We start from the raw sequence: 21184 nt of genomic DNA, 5'->3' as shown, positions 1-21184 counted from the left end.
CAATATTGCTTCATTTTTGAGCATGTGAGATGGAGACTTCACCCAGGGGCACCAGCAGGACCGTGGACGAGGCCTTCTCAGGCCTCTCGCTGTGTTTGTTCCTTAACCCCCCCAATTAATTAGACGCCCCGGGCACGGGCTCAGCGACGTGCAGGCTGTACCTGCCCTGGGTGCAGCGTCCATCGACACGGGACGATAAACGCGAACTAAGGGACACACAGCGGGGGCTCCGCGCTCCCGCCCGCCGCAGGTGAACCCGCAGCGCCCGCCCCGCCCCGCTCCGCCCCCCCGGGGCCTTCCCCGCCCTTAAATGCCGGCGCCGGGGCCGCTGTGGGGAGCTGCCGCCGCCAGCATGGAGGGGCTGTCCCGGCCCCTCGCGGCCCTCCGCGTCCTCCTGCTGCTCTGGGGCTGCCTCTGCCCGCCCGCCCGCGCCGGCCTTTACTTCAGGGAGGGGCAGCGCTGCTACAAGCCGGCCCCGCGCAAGGCTCCCGGGCTGAGGTGAGGGTCGCCCCGCCGCCCCGTCCCTCGCGGCGCTGCCGCCCGGCTGCGAGCACCCCCGGGCCCCGCCAAGCGGCGTCACGGAGGGGAGCGCGGGGGGGGCCGCGGGGGGGGCCGGGCGGGCTCAGCGGCAGCGCCCGCCCGCGCGGGGGCTTCGCAAACCCGCCATCGCCCGGTGCTGGGCGGGGGGCACCCCGGGTACCCCGCGGCCCGTGGAGAAGAGAGGGGGGGTGTCCGGGCCCGGGGGGCGGATTTCGAGGGGGGAGTCCCGGCGTGGGGGGGTGTCGGGGGTCTCCGCGGGCGCGGTGGCGGTCACGGGGCCGCGCGGGCAGGGAGCGGTCACGCTGCCCTCTGTCACGTGACCCGCGCGGCCGCGTTACGAAACGGCCCGAGAGCTGTGATTTTTTTAAAAAAACCCCAAAACCCTCCCCTCGCAGGAGCTACCCCCGCCCGCACGAGTACCTGGACGTCTCCGCGCTGCCCGCGAGCTGGGACTGGAGGGACGTGAACGGCGTCAACTACGCCAGCGCCACGCGGAACCAGCACATCCCCCAGTACTGCGGGTCCTGCTGGGCCCACGGCAGCACCAGCGCCCTCGCAGGTACGCAGGGCGGAGGGCTGCCTGCGCACCCCCCGCTGTGGGTTTTGGTAAGCGGAGGAAGCGCTGTTGCCCGTCTATGAAATAGCTGGTGTGACGGCGAGGTGCCACATGGCTGGCTACACAGCAAAACCCGGGGCTGAGATGTCTGTGAAGGCACCGCAGAGCGGGAATTCCCAAGCTGAAGGCGAGGAGGTTTGATTTTAATAGAGAGCAGTCGGAGTGAGGCTGTCCCCGCGCTCTCGAAATGGTGTGAGGGGGAACACAGGCTTGGTTAAACAGCGGTTCGTGGAACGGCTGCATTCACCGCTCCTGCTGCGGCAGTGTTCAGGGCCTGGGGTGAGCACTGGGGCTTCAGCCCTCTTCTAGGAGGTGTGGTGATGGCAGCAGCAGATGCAAAAGCAGTTATCAAATCTCCTTCCCTTTTCTGGTACCTCAGCCTGCTGCACTACATCTGCAGCAGCCACGGGCCGCTCCAGCCGTGCCTGGATATGAGGAAGTGAAAGAAGCTGCCTCTTGTGGGAAGGGCCCGCAGGGTATCGGCTTCAAGAGCCTTGCCATTGAAATGAAATGATTACCACAGCATAGATAAATCCTGTTTCAGCAGATAACTATCAGCCTTTTTCTTGGGAAAAGGGAAGAAGGGGTTTGCTTCAGCTGGAGAAATTCTCTAAAGAGAATACAGGATGATTTGCATGCAACAGTAACATGCTGCAGAAGTACTGTTTGCACAGGGAGGCTGTAAGAGGATTAACTGTGAAGGAGAAATAAAGGAAACTGTGCAGAAATGGGAAGACAACACAGATGTGAGCAGACAGCAGGAATCATGAAGGATCCGTCCTTAAGCAGTACAATGAAGACATGTATGAACCCTGCCATGATGTAGTAAATACTAGGACAGATAAAATACAGCAACTTCTTAATTAGGTAACTTTGGTTAAAACTTAGTTGTGTACATAGGTATACCAGTATGTGCATAAGTATAAAATTTTTAAAAATCAGTTAGTTTTTAACTCCTGTGAATAGTTGAAACATTCATTCCTTCTTTTGTTGCTAGAACACTAGGCTGGGATAATGCCTCCCAGTTCTGTCAAGTATTGCTGAATGTTGTTAGTACTAATGGGATTAAAAGTACTACAGTGGCATCAGTTAAGACTGTTAATGCACTGTGAGAAGCAGTTTATAAATACTCACTGGGAAGGCTTTCTGTCAGGTAAGCTAGTTGTTTCTGACAAAATAAGGCAGCAGGGTGGTGATGCCTGTCTGAGATGGCAGGGTAACAGTGAGATGTTGACATAACAGTGAGGATATACTTCTCTGAAAGCTTTTCCTCGCTTTAAGTTTGTGAAGACTGTCTCAGAGCCAGAGACCAGGGCTGCATGGGCTTATGACTCTCTGCATGGCTTTCTGCATAAATCTTTACTCCCGTAAAAGAGGCTAGTGAGAGCTGGTTTTATGATGTGTGTTTGAAAACTCTTTGCTGTCAAAGCCAGGAAACAGATCTGGAAGTTTTCAGAAGCTGTGAGTTGAATTAAAAGAGGTCTAGGGCACTTCAAGGCTTTAAACAGATCTTACTCATCTGCATGTTTCTGCTGAGTTTTTAATGGAAAAAACTTCTAATGGAAACCCACAATAATAACTCAGCCTGCTGGTCTGAGTTAGGTCACGCAATGTGCCTGTCAACAGAGGCTTTTCCAACCACAAGTACTGTTGCCTGCAGTTACAGGTTCGATGAAGAAGACACAGTTTTAACACTAGTTGCAATGTGTAGCCACTCATGTATTCCACTAACAAAACCTAATCTCGTATCTTTACAGATCGAATCAACATAAAGAGAAAAGGTGCATGGCCTTCTGCCTACCTCTCTGTTCAGAATGTGATTGATTGTGCTGATGCGGGATCCTGTGAAGGTGGAGACCACTCTGGTGTTTGGAAGTATGCCCATGACCATGGCATTCCAGATGAGACCTGCAACAACTACCAAGCTAAGGATCAAAGTATGATACCTATTTGCTTTGCTGGAAGGCTTCATCCCAGGTTTAGTGGATCTTAGTATATAAAAAAAAGATAGTTTCTTGGTTTTTCGATTTACTGATTCCTGCCTTTCAGTGTAGTACCTGCTGTTTGACTGACAGAGCAGGTTTTCTGTACAGGCCTGCATGTCTGTCTCTTTACTTCAGACAGACAGTGTAGAATTAAATCATGCCCAGACAAGTTTGCACAGCTAAAATGTTTTAACTTAATCTCTTAAGTCTGTGATATACAATCTCTAATGTTCTGAAATATTTACAAGTGTCACCTCAAGCTAAACAAAGCAGAAGTGTAACCTTTGTCTGGCCATGTATGACTGGAATAGTTTCTGTATCTACAGAGAAGCACATCCGAAACACTTCCTCATCAAAGCAATTATGTCTATGAAGTAAAGAACAGTAACTAGTGATTGTAGGGACTTTAAATGTGTTTTCCAGAAAGGAATTTAATTCACCAGAGTGTATGTATTAGTAATTACTCTTTTAAGTTATTAACATCTGCCTCAAATCAGTTAAAAAAAAGCTTAGTGTTGTATCATTAATTCCACTGAAGAAAAGCATCCTCTTGCAGTGATAATCTCACTTTGGTTTGTAGAGTGCAAGAAGTTTAACCAGTGTGGAACTTGTGTCACTTTTGGAGAATGCCATGTGATAAAGAACTACACCCTCTGGAAAGTTGCTGACTATGGGTCTGTCAGTGGAAGAGAAAAAATGATGGCAGAAATCTATACTAACGGACCAATTAGGTAAAAAAAATAATCTTGAATGGTAAAAAGTGTTTGCTAGCAATTTGGGGATTGAAATACTTGAAACTCAGTCTAATGACTGTATGTACTTTTCCACTCTAGCATATGTTAGCAGCTCTGCACTAACAGGCAGACTTTAGCTTGTTTGTAATAAGTTGAGCTCTGAAGTCAAAATGTGAGAAAAATGATTGGTTTTTAGCCAGGCCCCTGCTCTGATGCCCTTGTATGAAAAAAGCTTTCTCTGTTTTATTACAGCTGTGGCATAATGGCTACTGAAAAGTTGGATGCTTACACGGGAGGACTTTATACAGAGTACAACCCCTCGCCTGTGGTGAATCACATTGTATCTGTGGCTGGCTGGGGTGTAGAAAATGGAACAGAATACTGGATTGTTCGTAACTCGTGGGGTGAACCTTGGGTAAGGAAACACGTTTGCAGAATGACTTCAGAGGAAACAGGGGTTTTTCACTTGCAAACAGGAAGCTAGCCTGTGGATAGGAAAAGTAAAACTTTCTTTGAACTAGACTTTCAATTAAAAAATTAAACCAAACTAATCTGAAGGATATTCAGCCAAAGTTACTTGAGTAATGTCAACTCAATCCCAAATACTATCACTTCTGTGGGCATGCAGCTCCTGTCATTACTGTAAGTTGCAGACAAAAATCAAGTCACATACCTGGAATAGATGAGGGGGATGTAAATTCATCAAAACAGTTTTCCCCTTTAAACAAGGTTGCCCTGTGAACCCAGTGTTATACTTCACCCGAGTGAATTCCTAGATTCATGTAAATCATTCGTATTTGGAAACAGACCAAACTCAATAGCTTACATTTTCTATAGTTATGTTTTCTCATTCACAATGCAAATTAATTCTTTACAGGGTGAAAGAGGGTGGCTGAGAATTGTGACAAGTGCATATAAAGGTGGAAGAGGAGCACAGTTCAATCTTGCTATTGAAGAGGACTGTGCATATGGAGATGCTGTACTCCCTTGATTCTATATTGTACGTCTTTCTGTTTAGGAACTACTTTGTTTGGAAGCTTCCCAGCACAACCTTCTTTTGAAAGAACAGCAGTCTAAAACTCTTTCATGGTTCAGCACAATCAGGCAGTTCTGCAAAATTAGTCCAGAGCGCAACACACAATGTCTTCAAAGTAAAATAAAGACAGAGCTGCCTTTAGATAATTATTTACAACTTAAAAGTATTTTACCCATGAAAAAAGTGGTCTGCCTTGGTGCACAGTATTTAAATCATATTGACTTAATCATAGAAACTGTATGTAAATCTCTGTATATTTTTAAAATATGAATTATGTAGACATACTGGGAAGGAAAAAGTATACTCAATATTTGGGTCTAGAGCTTATATTAAATTCTCTGACAGTATTGAGCAAATATCTCAGTGGTGCAGATGAAAAAACAAAGCAAAGTCTGGATATGATTTATTCAAAACCTAACTCCTCTGTTCCCAATCCTGGTGAAACAATGTTGTTGGAAGTCTCATGTAATGCAGTTGCTCTTATGCAACTACAATGATACAACAGGAATTACTTTCATTAAAAGACAAAGTCTAAACACTTAGTTAATTCGTTTTGTATTTGCTCAAATTCCTTGCTTTAATATGTGATTGGCTGTGCTATTTTTCTCCTAAAGAGGCAAAGTGTAAGTTACCACAACCCTTACCTCTTCACTAACTTGAAGAAAGGTAGCAAATTCTCTTCCTTAAAACTGAACCAGTTACTAAGTGGCAAATCAATGCCATATCAAATGTTACTAACTGGCCTTGTTAATTGCATTTAATAAACAATTTCTCTTACATGACTGTATGTGTATTGTGAGCTTATTAATACATGTTCTAGTGTTGCACCTAATAAGCAGTCTCATGTCAGACCAGCTCACCCAGCTTTTACTGGACTTTTTCTTGCAAAAGGGCTGGTTGACAACACAGTCTATACAGCAACTATCATAGTTCAAACAGCAATCCAAGTTAAATCATGCTACCTTTACCCACACTTGAAATAAAGATATGTTACAGAAGGAAGCATCCAACTTCAGCAAGCAAGGGAGAGAAGAAACATTCAGATGTTGCAGAATACCACTATTAAATGTCAAATCACCAAAACCTACCATAAACCATCCTCTGAGTTAAAGCTTTTTAGTGGTACAGAAGAAAAAACGTATTTTCAGAAACTGTCTCTATTATCTGTTACCTCCTAGTTGGTAGTTTCTGTGACTTAGCTTGGTTTTATCTGTGAAAGGAGTCTGCTCCTAATCAGGAGACAGGTTTGTCAGAGCAGTGAATATCCATAGAAGAATAAGACTGCTAGTATCTAGGGTGATGGTGAGGTGGCTGTGCTATTCTGATCATTTATGTTTTGAACAGCACAGCTTTTAGTATTGTGACAATAAGGACAGTTTTAGACCTGAGGTTAGGTCATTCTAGTAAACTAGGAAACTTCAAAGATTGCTTTGCTGGTTAATGTGGCTTCATAAATACAAGAATCATACTCTTGATTAAGTATTTTATCATCTCTCATCCACCATTCACCTCTTAAGCACATGAGAAAATAATACACATTTAAATCTAGGCAAAAGACAGAGTTCCATCTGTCTCCTTGGCTTTGCTTTACCATAGCAAAATGACTCAATAGTGCCAATAAGGATTAATTCTGCCAAGCTGCAGTGCCTGCTGTAACTAAAGTTCCACTGAGATACGAACCTGGTAGTATGCTGATACTGATCATCATGGAAGCTTTTACTAGTGAAAAATCATCTCCAAGGACAGGTGCAGAGGAGCTCATGCGGTGTTAGAGGAGGAGATACCAAGCTTGAACACAGAGGAGAGCAAAAGAAGACCTTGTTTAAACAGCTGGCAGATTTACAGTGGACACAGGAAGAAACTGTTCTTACCATTAAAACATGATACAAGGATACATCCTAAAATAAGGCTCTGTAGGGTGAATTATTTCTGTAGCTAATTCCACAAAGAAAGGATGTCAGGGGCTACAAAAAGCGAAATATGTATGCTAATTTTACTTAAAATGTTACCAAAAAAGTAGGTCTCATGCAAATTTGAATGGTGAGAGTTAGCTGGAATGCCAGTACATCTTCTACTCAAAGATATGCAAAGTTCAGAACAGCTGCTGCAGAAGCAAGTTTGGCCCATTTCAGAGTGTCCTTTAAGTTGATTAGAGCACTGTAAGTGGTACTAGGGTAAGCTCAGTCATGTATGCTGAGGAAAGGGAGGATGCACTCCTTTTTGTAAGGAGTTAAGAATCTATACAATTGGCTGCTGTCTCACGAATTATCATAGTGGCTTAGAGTTCCCATTCACGAGTCACTGACAACAGAGAACAAAATAATTTCCTTTTTAAATTTACATCCAGTTGGACTTAAAACACCAGTGTCTTTTAGAAAGCAGATTCTTCAGAAAAGAGAGGTGCTTGAAAAAGCACAATGGGCTTGTCTCTACCCCTCATTTTTAAACAAACCGTATTTGCCTGTACAAAGAGAAATCCAACTCAATGAACAGAAAGAGTGGTCTTAATGAAACTGAAAAATCTCTGGAAAAGACACCTTTATTTAAAGGTAAATTATAATCTTGGGTGTACCCCCACTGTTTGGCATCAACCAGGACAGAGTAGAGGTAAGTATAAAAACCAAGCCACAACAAGCAGTAATGAAATTCCTGCACACAGTCATATTTTTGGACAGCAGTAGAATTCTGACATGGTAATGAAACTTACCAGTAACACCTGATGCATCTATTTAACAAAAAATAGATTCTGAAAGATAACACACTCACATAGGATTCATCTGTCTATACAAAACTAACCTTGATTGTTACAACCCCACTTGTGTTACATAAAACATTGTTTTTCATAGCAGTAAATATGTAGGATATTTAGAATTCTAATATAATGCAAACAGGAGAAAGAGGCATTGTGGCTTCTCTGCAGCACAGAGCTAATCACACATTGTTTTTTACAACTCGCAACATTAAAACCTAGAGCATTCAAGAGCTAGTCTTCAGAAAACTATCTGCAGAGTGTTTTTAGCAGGAACTACCTTCCCCATTCTTAGGTTTTGTGTATTACACAAAAAAATCACTGACATTCTGCAAGTAATCACAATAATTCTTTGAAGTAAATCTGTTTCTGCCCTTCAGAATATTCAGAGTTATACCGATTTGTGTAAAAGAAAATCCTTCAGTATTATTCCATTTTCCAAATTACATGAACAGTCCTCTGATATGAAGCTGAAGGTCACCATGCCAAGTCAATTAAATGCCTTTTCTTCTTTGTTTTGGGTTTGGGTTTTTTGTTCTTTTTTTTTTTTTTTTTTTCCTGCTGTGTTGCCCAGTTATAGAACCTTACTTATGGAGAGTATGGCAAAGTAGTGATCATTCTTGATATTTTCCACTGCTTAGTTCATCATAATGAAGTTAGATTTGCAATGAGCTTAAAAGAAAAAAAAAAAAAAAGAAAGAAAATGTTCAGTGCATTAATGATTTATCTGTTTGCATGTGGATTTCTGTAATATGTAAATAATCAGGATTTTATGGTCTAGACAGATGTTTTTGTTTTAGGAGAGGAGTGTATTATGACAGACTACTTCCCTTTCTGTCCTTTCCTTACTACAGTGCTAGTTCTCAAAAAACAGTTTTTGTCTCCAAGTTCCTCACTACTACCCAGAGATTCTTCATCAAAGGTAAATTGCTAAACAAAGGCTCCTAAAAGGGAAGTCAGCATTGGAAATATCTAGCAGGCATTCCTATTTTTAGCAATACCCCCCCAAACATTATTTTCAAGTTGTAACAAATACAAATGGAAGCAGGAGTGTAAGGAATAAATGTGACTCACCTATAAATTCAGTGACAGGATCATGTTCACCTTCTGTTTTAATAGTACCTGCAATACTTTCATTCTCCAAGATTGGAAGAAAAAGGTGTACAAAGTCTGAGGTATATGGAGGAGCAATCACATCAAGCACCTGAAACAGCAGACAAAAGTGGATTATTCTTCCAGTTAGACGGGTAGTAGAGTGAATCAAATATTGTTGGTACTACTCTTGAAAGATACTGGTAGTTGCACTTAAGATCTCTTGTACTCCACAAAAGTAATTAATTATGTATTCTTGTGGTACTCTACCCAGTGCCTTAATACTTTCTGAAGTCAGGAGTCAGTGGGACTAAGTCACATCCTAGTGAATACTGGTATTGCATATATTGCTCAGAATCTGATCTCATATCTGGAATTATTTTTGACTCTGAGGCAAGCTGATTTAATATTCAAATACAACTGACATTGAAGTTTATATGTTAGTAAACACAATTTTTGCTGCTGACCTCTGTAACAAAGTATCTGATGAGAGAGATATCTGTATCTAGCTTCTCCAGGCATTTGCGGATATAGCTGACGACAGGCAGGACATATCCTCGACTGAGTAAGTGCACCATTCTATCCAAGAGAGTCTTCTTCAATTCCAGCTGGTGGTGCAAGGAGGGAAGAACCAACAGATTAGAAATTCCTCTCAAACGTGTTCAGTTTCTATCGCTCATTTGTATTGATTCAGTATCTGCCATGTTATGTTCTAACCACGACCATATTCCTAAATTAAACTCTCAGAACTGCTACGACAGCAAAAGCTATTATCTTGAATAAGTGTAACTAATACGAAGGAACACAAATACTGAATCCTTTGAGAATCACCTGCTCCATCACATCAAGCTGCGAATGTTCTGTTTCAAAGAGCTTGACAAGAAGTTGTAGAACTTGGGGATGAAGCAGCTGATGGCATGTACTGATCTGCAAACAAGACAGGAAAGTTAGATCCTCAGAACTTCAATTTAAAAACCAATGCACCAGTCTTTATTAGACAAATTTATATTGATGTTCAGTGCCAGATGTGCATTCTTTTCGAAAAGCATTCCATTTCTTTCTTTGACGCTTACATTTTCCTAGTGTAAATAATGCTGAGCTGACAAAACCAAATAATTAACTCTGAATAGAAAGAGATTAATCTCTATATATTTTCTGACGTACTGCAAATGATAGGCATTCAGTAAAATGCATGTGTATCCAGTTACAGGCATCAAAACTGTTCTTACTCTTTATGTACACTTTACATACACTTTATGTACACTTTTACCTCATCCAATAACGCCAGATGAACTGGAGTGTGATCAGTCTGCAGCTGGAAGTATCGTGGTTCGGACACTGTCCAATCCACCCACTTTAATACGCCCATTGCCACCACTGGGAACCTACAGAAAGAGAAATCACTTTAGCACAGGAGCTTAAAAAACAAAACAAACAAGAAACCAACAACCAAAAACCCTAGAAAAACAACAAAAAAAATTCACATTACATTAAAAAATATCAGTATATTCTAATGGTTGCTAGAGTTTGTTTAACTTAGAGCAGAATTCATACTCCAAAAGTTTAGCTTGAGAAGTTGCCTTCGTATCAAGAATAGTTTTCATCAAGGGGGAAGAAAAAAAAAAAAAAAAAAAGACACGCTGGAGGAAAAATTGTTTCTAAAAGACACTCCATGCTTGGCATAAACTGCAAAAAAAATAGGCAACAATTTATGTATGCACCAAGTTTCTTCCAGTTCATTCAATATCTGCTATTTCATACTTTTAAGAGGAGAAAAATGGACACATCTATTGCTAGGAAAGCTTTATTAGGAAGACAAAGTAATGTGTAAGCATGTTCTGTGACACAAGTAGGACAAGTTGTCAGTGAAAGCCAGAATTGATGTCCTCATGAGAGATTCTAAAGAGTCAGATGTACAATTCTGGATTTCAGACCACATCTTGACTATTCTACAATGATGTAGAATGCTCTTATAGAGCAGCCCACCAACACACTTCCCTTTAGCAGTACTGCCTCTCCTAAACAAAATAACACTTTCCTTCCAACAACTGAAGCTTGGGACCAGTCTCTCTGCTCACCTGATGCACTGATAGAGCGTGCTCAGTTCTGCAACCAACTCCGATGCTCCTTTGTTCTCATTGCAACACAGATTGTGAACAGTTTCAATGGCTTTTGAAGTTGACTTGAGTTCATCCTTGTTTATGCTGACTCTCTTGTTCTGAAAAATTGCACAGTTTGTATGCAAGAGATGTGAATATACTGGATGTCTTTGATTATTTAAGGACAGGAATTGCAACCTGCAATAGGCCTAAGATTACATCAAGTTTCTCAAAAGTTAGTTCTTCTGAAACTTGGATTTGAGTCTAATTATCAATGACCTGAAGTACAATGATGTTTGCTTTATTTAATTCCCTAAGAATGACTTTATCCACTTCACAGAATTACATTCCTCTTTCTCTAAAAAAGCACATATGGTTCTAGTAGCACAGAACTGCTACTGATAACCTTTGGGGGAGATGGGGGAAGAGAGTAAAAACACTCAAGTGCACTCAGGCTTTTAGTGTTATTTGTTCATCAGGATCCACATTTTTTAGTTCATTTCAGTTGAAAACAGAAACACTTCATATTAAAATAAGTAAATCAAGCCAACTATGTTATTTTAAACTGAGTAACTTCACAACCATACATTTTCTTCAGCTCAGTCAGACCACTGCAGGTAAAAATAGTTATACACAGAAGTGAACATTACCTTTTTCCACATCTCTACTACACTGGCTGCGTATGCCAGTATGTGAATGTATTTATGTTTGTGGTCCTGGTTGATCTTAGCACCTGGCTTAAACAACGACTGCATGAAGAGGTCCAGAAAGGCAGGTACTCGAATCTGTGAAAAAAATGGTTTATTAGAGCCTGAAAATTATGGGAGGTGTCTAAAAATACATCTGATACACCTTGCATAGAAAGAGATATAACACATCCCCCTTGAGTAAGTTAGACAGTTTTCTGAAGAGACCCAAACTTTTGACAGAAAGGAATAAAAAAACCCAAACAACAGGAAACAACAGAGTTAACAACAGAGTTACAGACTATATTGTTAAAGTATCTAAAAGCCATGTTTGTTACCAGAACCCACACTAGAACAAGGCAGCGAGAAATGTGAAATGTGCCACTTAGGCCTTCTTACAAGAAACTGCAAAACTGCATGGTTTTTTAAAATTATTTTTTAGTTTTTGTTAAAATATGTTAATTAATTCCTTGACATCTTTATCTCTTACGGAGAAGTTCTTTAATTAATCTAATTATGTAAAAAACCAACTTGGAATGATTAACAAAACTCAAGAAGCTAATGCAAAATAGAATACAAGTAGTAGTTTCACATTTAGATGTTACTTAAAAATGCAGAGGGATGAGTCTGAGTGCTAACTTCTATTTTGTGTCAATACAACACTTAGCACAAGACCTCACATTTCTGAGTGCTAGTGTAATAGAAGTTTCAGAGGTTATAAAAAGATAACTACTAACCAGTTCTACTGGAGGTGGGTCCATGCTTGTAAACATTTTGAACAGGACAGTGATATCTGCTGGATTCAGAGCTCCTTTGGACAACATCGCACCAAGAGCTTGACACGCTCGAGGATAGGAGGCTGCAGTACCCAATGCTAAAGTGATCTGACTAGCATCGTGGCCCCTAGGCGAAGAGCAAACATACATAGCAACTTATTAACCTGGACATTTTAGTTTTAGCTTCACTGAGTCAACAGGCCATGTCCTATGGAGTGTAATGCCTTAGGGCAGAACCTCTTATCCTGGGTAATTATAGAAATCAGCCTGTATTTCCCTTGTTTGTTTCTAAAATGTTTGTAGAATAATAAATACATATTTTTCAATAGACAAACTTCAATGCTTTGCTCTTCTGATTTCAGCTCTCCAGTACAGAATATTCCATTTTTCTGTTTTTCTACAAGTTAAAGCTTGCTACAAGAACTGCTCTGTTGCAGTTAAGAATTCTCCTTTTTCTGGTAAAAGGCAATCAATAATAAGCAAAACCCAGCAGTTTATAAATTCCAGCAACTTACATTTCACTAAAAATATAACTCACTTCTCATGAGCATATCGCTGAACCTCCTGAGCAATCCGTCGGACAGCTGACCCTCCTTGCTCTTCTTGAGCTAATATGGACATCATAGATTGAGCAAAAAGGTAAGTGTGTTCTCCGTGGCACACCATCTTCTGTGAAAGCACACATCAGAAATCTTACCAATCAACAAGAAACACTCAAGTATGTTTCAGTGATTACACTGCTGTAATACCAAGGATTCAACTGAAATCTACTAATCAGAAGAAAAAAAAAAAAACACAAACAACTAAACAAGAAAACAAATACAACAGCCAAGAAGAAAGTACAGAAAACCACTATATCACTATGCACTGATACCATGCAAGAAGAAATGGCTAAATTGAGAACTTCTGTTTCTTGAATGTCAAAATTGAGAAAAAATTCTATCCTACTTACACTTAGTTACTTTCTCTGCAATATTTAATAAGAGAAGTACAAAGCCATCTGAAAGTCATTATGCTATTTCACCACACAGAACATATGCTGGGTTGTTTCAGGTGGCAACTTTCACACTGACATGGATGATAAAAGGATTACTTTAATTTGCCAAGGGATTGACTAGATCAATCTTTAGATCTTGAATTAAATGTGAAGGACAACAGTTCTACCTTCACCTTTTTACAAACCATTTAATAAATATAAGAAGTGTCACGTAAGCAACCCAAGGAATTCCTAGTCACAGAATACTCAGATATACCTTCTCTCCATAAGATTTTGTAAGAGTTGATAAGATGTCAAGATTCTCCACAATCCTAAAATGATTTGTATACACTAACCAGAAAGGAAACACCATTTTCTTTCCACATAAAAAGAAAAAAAACAAAAAGCCTTACAGCAAACTCAGGGAGGTTTTTTTCAAGGTTTTCTTCTCCTCCATCCAAAATGGTTGCCAGAGATGTACGCAGAACTCTGGAAAATACTTCTAGTTGCTGACATGCTGTTGAAACACTGGTTATTTCCCCTTGATATCCAGCATCAGATATAAGCTATAAAAAGAAAAGCATCACAGAAAACTTGTATTATTTGCATCTATATTTCAGATATCCTAACAAATACGGAAGAACACAGAATGTAAGATTTGCCTCTGCGTACACTTACTGGAATTCACACTCATCTTTTAGACTACAGGAAAAGCAACCAATAAAGATGTAGCAAAAGAGAAGTAAACCACAGGATATAAGAATATTTCAGAGCACAGCAAGATATAACATTCTTTCCCTGTCACAGGAAGGTAAAAAACTGACTGAAATGTTCCACTATATCAGAAAGCCAGATTTTTCAATTACTGATCTAAGGGAAAAAAAACCCCAAACATCAACACAACAAAAAACTCAAAAAGGAGTAATTCAAGCTGGGAAACTACATTTACTACTTGCAACCTGTAACACAATTCCTCCCACCAATGTGTACCTGTAGTGTTCTGACACCTGAATAAGCAGTATTAGCAACAATACATAAAAGATACAGAGAACACCACAGCCAGTATGTGAAGCCAGAACGAAGAGCCCTTTATGGATATTCTCATTTATTAGACTTGAGTAATACTACCTTCACAGTAAAATTAAGCATTAAACAGTCGGGATGGGCTTCTGCCAACTTGTAAAAGAGATCTCTCCATGTAGTATGTGCTATCATTTGCTCAAGCCAGGCTGGAGTCTGAAAAAGATCAGAGTAATAGAGAGAAATGTAAGAATAACTAGTTGTCAAGATCACTAAAAGTAAGCCTTTTACCTCTCAGGTAAACCTCCTGCAAGTTGTTATACAGAACTTTATTACAAAGGAGGATGAGTTCAAAGTTCTCTAAGCCTCTGAGGACTCCAGTGGGATACAGTTGGTTTTCTGACACCACTTATTTCTTAACTAAAGAGCTTTGAAGATACAATTTCCCTTCCCCCACCATCTACTACTCCATCAGATGAAGACGTCTGTGTAGGATCCACTCATGTAGAGATAGCAACACGGATTCCATGCACACCTCTCCTTCCTCTGTAAAGATGGAATCTGCTTTCCGAGGGTCAAAATGCTTGATAAGTAAGCTCTTTAAATGGTTTTCTACAGTCTCCTGAACTTGCACTGGCTCAACACCTGTATAGAAGGAACAAAAGACTTGGCAGATGCAATGCAATCAAACATGGCAGCAACATCTTAAATTTTTCAATGAGAACAGAAACTACTCAGAAATTTATCAACACAGAGAAAATGGGAGGAGAGCCATCAGTTCTACTGTCAAGCCACACTTATACAGACAAATTTATAGATTCTTGATCTTTTTTCCTAAATGCTTAGGATCACAGGCAGGTCATACTAGTCCTTTTCTCTTGCTCTCTTCATGAGTGATGCAAACAGCAATGCCAGTTACCTCACAAGACTGTTACTGGGAGAAATACCAAAATGCACATATCTTAAACACAAAAGGGATACCATGGTTGGTGCACAAACCCACCTTATTATAGACCATTCTTTTAATATATTCGCTATCAGTAGCTTTAACAGTATACTACAAAACAATATACAATGTAGTAACAAGTCGTTCTACATTTCTGAGATCAGAGCATAGTAATTCTGACAATTTGTCAGCGAAAGTTTATACCAGCTAAGGGGCAAAGAGACCACAAGATAATGTCGATCATGTCCTGCAAGGGGCTATTGAAGAATTCATAAGCAGACTGGTAACACAGAATTCTTGTGTCAGAGAATACAGGCATCTGTGTGAGACCCTTCCATCTAACCACTGATCCACTAAAAGGAAATAATAGCTAGTAATAAGTTAATTGTTTTTTCAATATTAATTATATAATACTATTACAAAGTATCAAGTATTGCTAACAACATCTACGTAACAGTACCCTTGTGCATGAAAACAAAAAAAACCCTATGCAGTTGCTTCAACTATATTACACTTTATAATGCAGTTTGTAGGCATTTCAAAACGTTCATGAACAGATTACTGATTCTCTGAGTGGAATAAATGTATTATTATAAAGAACAGAGTCACATATGCATACAGGATAGTAACTTTATAATGATCCACTTCCCGAGTATGATCAAATTTGCCACCGATTCAGGTATTTCTGACAAAAGACAGACTATACACCCAAATTATACAGTATCACTTATCATACCTGTTTGAATGAGCCACTCTGCTAGCAAATTTACAGTCTGTGCCACTGCAGTGTAGTTTTCAGAGAGGAGCTGGATAACATTCTCTGGAGAACCTCCTGCTTGGAAATATCTGATGAAAGGATTACAAAAGAACTACTTGAAAGTTGTATTAAAAACCAAAACAACTGAACTCTAAATAAAGGGAACACAATAGCATCATTTACACATTTTCACACACGCTTCCACACAAAGTGACAACGCCGCACCTAACACGCTGAACGTACACCATAACACACACAATAAGGTTACACTCACCTCTTTAGCGTGTTAAATATAGACGGCTCCATTATATAGTCAGGGGTTGAAAATTTCTTCAGGCATTCCTGCTGGACTTCGGCATCATCTTCTCCCTCCCCATCCTCATCGTCTTGCTATTTTCAAGCACAGTCAAGTCAGCCACCTCTCTTGTCCCGTTCCCCCCCTACACTCCCATATTTAGGCTATTTTTGCCCACAGAAACTCAGACACCTCCGGTCACTACAGCAAGCTACTACCCAAACACGACTTAACACAGAAGGCGCAAAACCAAGCCCCGTCTTGCAGCTGCTCTCCTCCGTTTTACCCCCCTCACGCCCCAGGCCCCACCACAGGAAGGCTGTCCCGGCCCCTTTACGCCCGGCGCTTTTCTCCTCAGCTTGGAAACCCGAGCGGCTCCCCCCGGCCGCAGAGCGAGAGGGCCCGGCAGCCGCCGGCGGCCACCCGGGGAGCAGGCGGCGGCCACCCGGGGAGCAGGCAGCGTCCCTGGGGAGCAGCGCGCAGGGAGAGCGCTCCCCCTCACAGGCCGCTCCAGGCCCGGCGCCGAGCTGCTGCTCCCGCCCGCCGCCGGGCAGCCCCGCTCCACCGCTGAGGAGCCGGCGAGCGCTCACCGTCCCTCCGTCCGCCTCGTTCCCCCACTCCGCCGCGCCGCCTTCGAAGTAATCCGCGTCCTCCATGGCTCCTCCCGATCCGCCGCGGGCCGAAAAAACCGCGGCGACGGCCGGAACCAGGCCGCGACCGCCCCCCTGGGCGGAACGGCGCGGAATGGCGGGCGCCGGGAGGGTGGAGCCGCCGCCAGCGCCGGGCCGCGGCCCCGGGCGAGAGGCTGCGGGGCGATCGCCGCGGAGGCGGCCCTCGGGGCGCGTGAAAGCCGTCACCTTACTGCCGCTCCGGGACGGCGGGGAATGCCCTGCCCCAGGCCGCCCCCCCCCGGGACGTGCTGACGGGAGCCGGCGGCAGCGCGGCCTGTGCCGGCGGCGCGGGGTGCTGGGGCGGCCGCTCCCTCCCGCCTCAGCGCTGGCGTTCACGGCGGTGGAGCCGTTGCGTGGTGAATTACGGCTGAAACCATCCCGGAACGCCAGCAGGTAAACGTGAACAGCGGAAACGTGACAGCTGGCGGCGTGGCGGTGGCTCCCGGGGAGGCGCAGGTTCGCTCTGTCCCAGTTCAAGCAGTTCGGCCCCGGTTAGTCCCTGCCGGAGAGCCAAGGCAGAAGACAGCACGCAGAGGGAAAAAAATAAAGTCAGAGGGGAAAAGAAGCCAACGAAAACTTAAAAGCAAACTTCCCTACGCTGCAAAACTTCCCAAAGCCTCCCAGCGCAGCAGCAATTAGTCGGGGATTGCAAGGGAAGAGGAAAAAATGGGATGTGCTCTTCTGGCTGCAGTTGAGTAACAGCAGTTTCCTCACGCTTTCTGGATCTCGAAGAGGATATTGAATGATAGCAACAAGCTGACAGCAATGATCAAATGCTATGGTAGAACTGAAAAACTAACAAGTAGGAAAAAAGTTAAAGAACAGGAAAGATAACTTTGGTGGAATGTAAGTGGTAAGATTTTTAGGACCAGATTTTAGTGGTAAAGTTTTAGGACTAGCATTGGTGTGTAACTCCATACCCAGAACTTGCTGGAGAATAATATTAAATGACATTTCTGCCTTTTCTCATTGCAAACAAATTTGGGGTGGTGGTGGTGTATTTTTAGCCTAAGACAAAATGCTTAAGTCTTTGAAAAAAATAAACCAACTGTAGTCCCTATAAATAACACTATCGGCACTGCAGTTAGCAGTTTCATTTCTGGGCAGCAGAAAGGTCTGTCCTTGCGTGAGCCAAGCCCCCTGTTTCCGAGGCTCTTAGGCTGTCCGTAACCATGCAGGATAGATAGCCTGCTACACAGGATCTGTTGCCCCTGCACAGATTGCCCAGAACAGTGGTTGTGCTAACTGCAGGACCTTGGGGTAGCCCTTCTAGAGGGTGCTGAGTGAGAGGGTCCCAAAGGAGACCTGCTGAGCTGGGGCACTGACTGAAGGCAAAAGGCCTAGAGGGCCCTCAGTGAAGGGAGGGACTAGGAAGTTAGAGACAAATGAAGAGGAGATAAGTCTAAAATGAAAACTGATCATACAATCTGACCTTAGGCAAAGAGATAGACATTATTGAAATGGGGTCCACGTGAGAGAAACAGGGAGTCCCTTTGTCTCTCCTCAGATTGACGGCTGTTCTTCAGTTGTGTAAGAGTTTAACAGTGAGAAAGGGGAGGGGGAGGGTGTGTTCTGGGGATCTGGAGGGCAGCCAAGAGCATTGCTGATTAATTATTTAAAAGGTCCTTTATTTTCATTTAGTTTCTAACTGAAAAACAGTAAGAAATTACATGCAGTCCATGAAATCACTTGGTAGGAAATGCCAAAAAACCCTGTTCAGAAGTAAATTGTCATAGGATCTACAAGAGACAGTCCTTGTTCAAATGTGGTCAGTGTTAAAAGGGCTCACTGAGCTTAAAATATACACCACCACCTGAACTGCAGCACAGCATGAGTTGTGCTGTCAGCTGCTGCCCTACAGTGGTGAAGCAACCCTTTCTAAAACATGTCTTAAACATTTTTATGAGCCCAGGATAATGTTCTTTTTGCTCTGTCAACAGAAAGGAAAATAGACTTGTTCAGAATAAAAGGCATGGTTTCAAGTAGAGGCACAATGGACACATTCTTTACCCGTGCTAGACAATTGCTTGATTGCCTGCAGTCAGGAAGACAGTAAGGTAACATTTCAACACTTATGGAAGCACTGGCCATTTTTTATGAGGAAAGAACTGGGAGTGAAGTTACAAGCTGAGGCTGGAGGCCAATGGAAATATCCTTGAGAAAAAGTTTCTGGCTTATCTCCATTTAGTTAGCGGGCAATTTCCATCTCATAGATGTGAGAAAATAATAGCGTACTCAGAAAAGACAGTCTGATTAACCAGTCAAAACTCCCAAGAAAATACCAGATCTGAATTTAGTCTATCTCAAACCAAGAAATAAAAAGTATCTCCTGAGAGTTGAGTAAGAAATATCTATACACCTCCTGTGCTTCATCAGCTCTTTTTTTTTTTTTTGCTTGTAATGATGTACAGTGTTACAAGATGTAGGTGATTTCAGAGTAATTATTATATTACTCTATCAGAAAGTTTAGAAAATTTAAAATTGGAGAAGAACTGAGTCCAGAACATAACATACCAATGAAAAGGTGGATTGAAAAACCAAGACTTTGTAAGGCTTAGGAGGAGATCCTTGTTTTTTACAGAAGGCTCAAATAAATAGACTTCATATGACAGATGTTTTTATACAGGTAGGAGAGGCTTCCTTCCCCTGACTGAAATTTGCTGTGCATCTCCTAGGTAGGATATGTGGATCTGCAGGCTGGAGAATTTCCTTGTGCCCAGAGCTTATGGCCTGAAATAGTACAACTTAGCTTCAGTAAAGCATTTCAGAGCAGGTCTAGTGACAGCAGCTGGACATGTGGGACTTCAGTGGTAATTACGCTATGAAACTTACTGCTTAGTTGAAAAGGGAACAGTCCACAGAGACAGCGCGATTAGACATGAAAGATACTAGTAATTTCAGTGTCTGAATCTTAAAACTAGAAGTTCTCTTGTCTTTACATATTTATCTTTTTATTTTGATTGCACTAATGGAAAAATGCAACCTATAACAGAGCCAGACATTTGCTGAATAGCCCTTTTGCAGAAGAATTGCAATGTCCAAGCCTTCCCCACTTCACGTCAATAAACAAGACGCAAAGTCAGATCAAAACCAACAGTTTCCAGGTATCATTTAAACTGTGATGAAACGCTAAATGTACCAGTTGATTTTGCAAACTGAACTTTTACAACTTTGAATCGAAACAATGTTGGTTGTCTTCTTGGGTTTAACTTGTGTTTTCCCATATGGATTTGTGTTTACAAAAGTGAAGTATTAATGAATAAAATAACTGAGATTTACCTGGATGTCCCTGAAAGATTTTATTATCCAGCAAATGAAGGGAACACGTTTTCCCCTAAATGCCTATTTGACTGCATTTTGTGTGTAAAATATTCTTGAGTCACAATTCCCGTCTAATGAGATTTTGATGAGGCAGTGAGCATATTAAAGATAAAATTTTGAGCCCAGTAAATATTCTATGAAGGCCAGCCTTGGAGTCTGCTTTGAAGAGCCTTTAAAGAAGCAGTAAAGGCATTCTGGAAAGTAGCTGTTTGTGAAGAAGAGCCAGATCTAGAGAAAAGTGGAAAACTACATTATTTTTTCTTTTTTTTACCTTTTTTAAAACAGAAGTGAAGGTGGGTTTCATAAAGGTTGGGAAAGGCTCTTCTAAAGAATTAAACAATAAACCAAGTATCAAATGCTCAAGTTTCAATTCCAGCCAACTGTCAACATTCGTTGCATTATTTTTGAGCAGATTACTTCACAACTATGCTTCAAGATTTCCTACCTAAAGGGATGAATATAATACAGCTGATGAAATCATCCAACTTCATTTGGTTCCTTCCAAAAGAAAAATCCCAAACAGAAGAGCCGATTTCCAACAAAACTCTTTGCCTTTTATTCATATGTGTTTTAAAAATATCCACCCTTGGCATTCTCTGTATGCTAATTACCTCTGCTCCTTGCCCTCTACAAATTCTTTCAGCATAAATTTCTATTTTGTAATCGTTAGCCCTTTACAAATCAGCCAATACATTCAACTAGAGAAAAGGTAATTACTTTCAAATCAAGTAGGAAATTACAGCAGCATCAAGTTAGGCTAATGAGTTTTGGCTAGAGAGTTCTTCCTTCTCAAGCAGAACCTCAAGATTAAGCATTTTTGTTTGTACCTTGAGATTCACAATTACTGGTAACAGTGTTATTCCAGACACTGAACATCATGACACT

At 41.8% G+C, this 21184-nt stretch overlaps 2 protein-coding genes across 3 annotated transcripts; one reads left to right on the top strand and one right to left on the bottom strand.

The window, feature by feature from the left end:
• The first annotated feature begins 293 nt into the window (after nt 1–293).
• Nucleotides 294–5694, top strand: CTSZ (cathepsin Z). The gene is made up of 6 exons (XM_074919920.1): nt 294–498; nt 936–1099; nt 2914–3093; nt 3722–3872; nt 4128–4290; nt 4753–5694. The coding sequence occupies exons 1-6, from the start codon at nt 311–313 to the stop codon at nt 4864–4866; spliced, it is 960 nt and encodes a 319-aa protein (XP_074776021.1). The 5' UTR covers nt 294–310; the 3' UTR covers nt 4867–5694.
• A 1738-nt stretch (nt 5695–7432) lies between these two features.
• Nucleotides 7433–17426, bottom strand: NELFCD (negative elongation factor complex member C/D). 2 transcript variants are annotated; one of them, XM_074919919.1, is made up of 15 exons: nt 16898–17425; nt 16287–16402; nt 15992–16101; nt 14845–14954; nt 14418–14525; nt 13703–13855; nt 12852–12982; nt 12275–12440; nt 11502–11636; nt 10831–10970; nt 10023–10137; nt 9584–9679; nt 9220–9360; nt 8735–8864; nt 7433–8332 (listed from the first exon to the last, which is right to left on the bottom strand). In XM_074919919.1, exons 1-15 carry the CDS (start codon nt 16961–16963, stop codon nt 8298–8300), a joined length of 1752 nt encoding a protein of 583 aa, XP_074776020.1. In that variant the 5' UTR covers nt 16964–17425; the 3' UTR covers nt 7433–8297. The 2 variants fall into 2 exon arrangements, with proteins under 2 accessions (XP_074776020.1, XP_074776019.1); XM_074919918.1 differs by lacking the exon at nt 7433–8332 and having other exon boundaries at nt 8359–8864; nt 16898–17426.
• Between the last annotated feature and the right edge of the window lie 3758 nt (nt 17427–21184).

Source organism: Athene noctua, chromosome 16 (genome assembly GCF_965140245.1).
Source record: "Athene noctua chromosome 16, bAthNoc1.hap1.1, whole genome shotgun sequence".
NCBI classification, from domain to species: Eukaryota; Metazoa; Chordata; class Aves; order Strigiformes; family Strigidae; genus Athene; species Athene noctua.
Note: the sequence above shows the minus strand (reverse complement) of the source record. Positions and strands in the feature narration are given on the sequence as shown.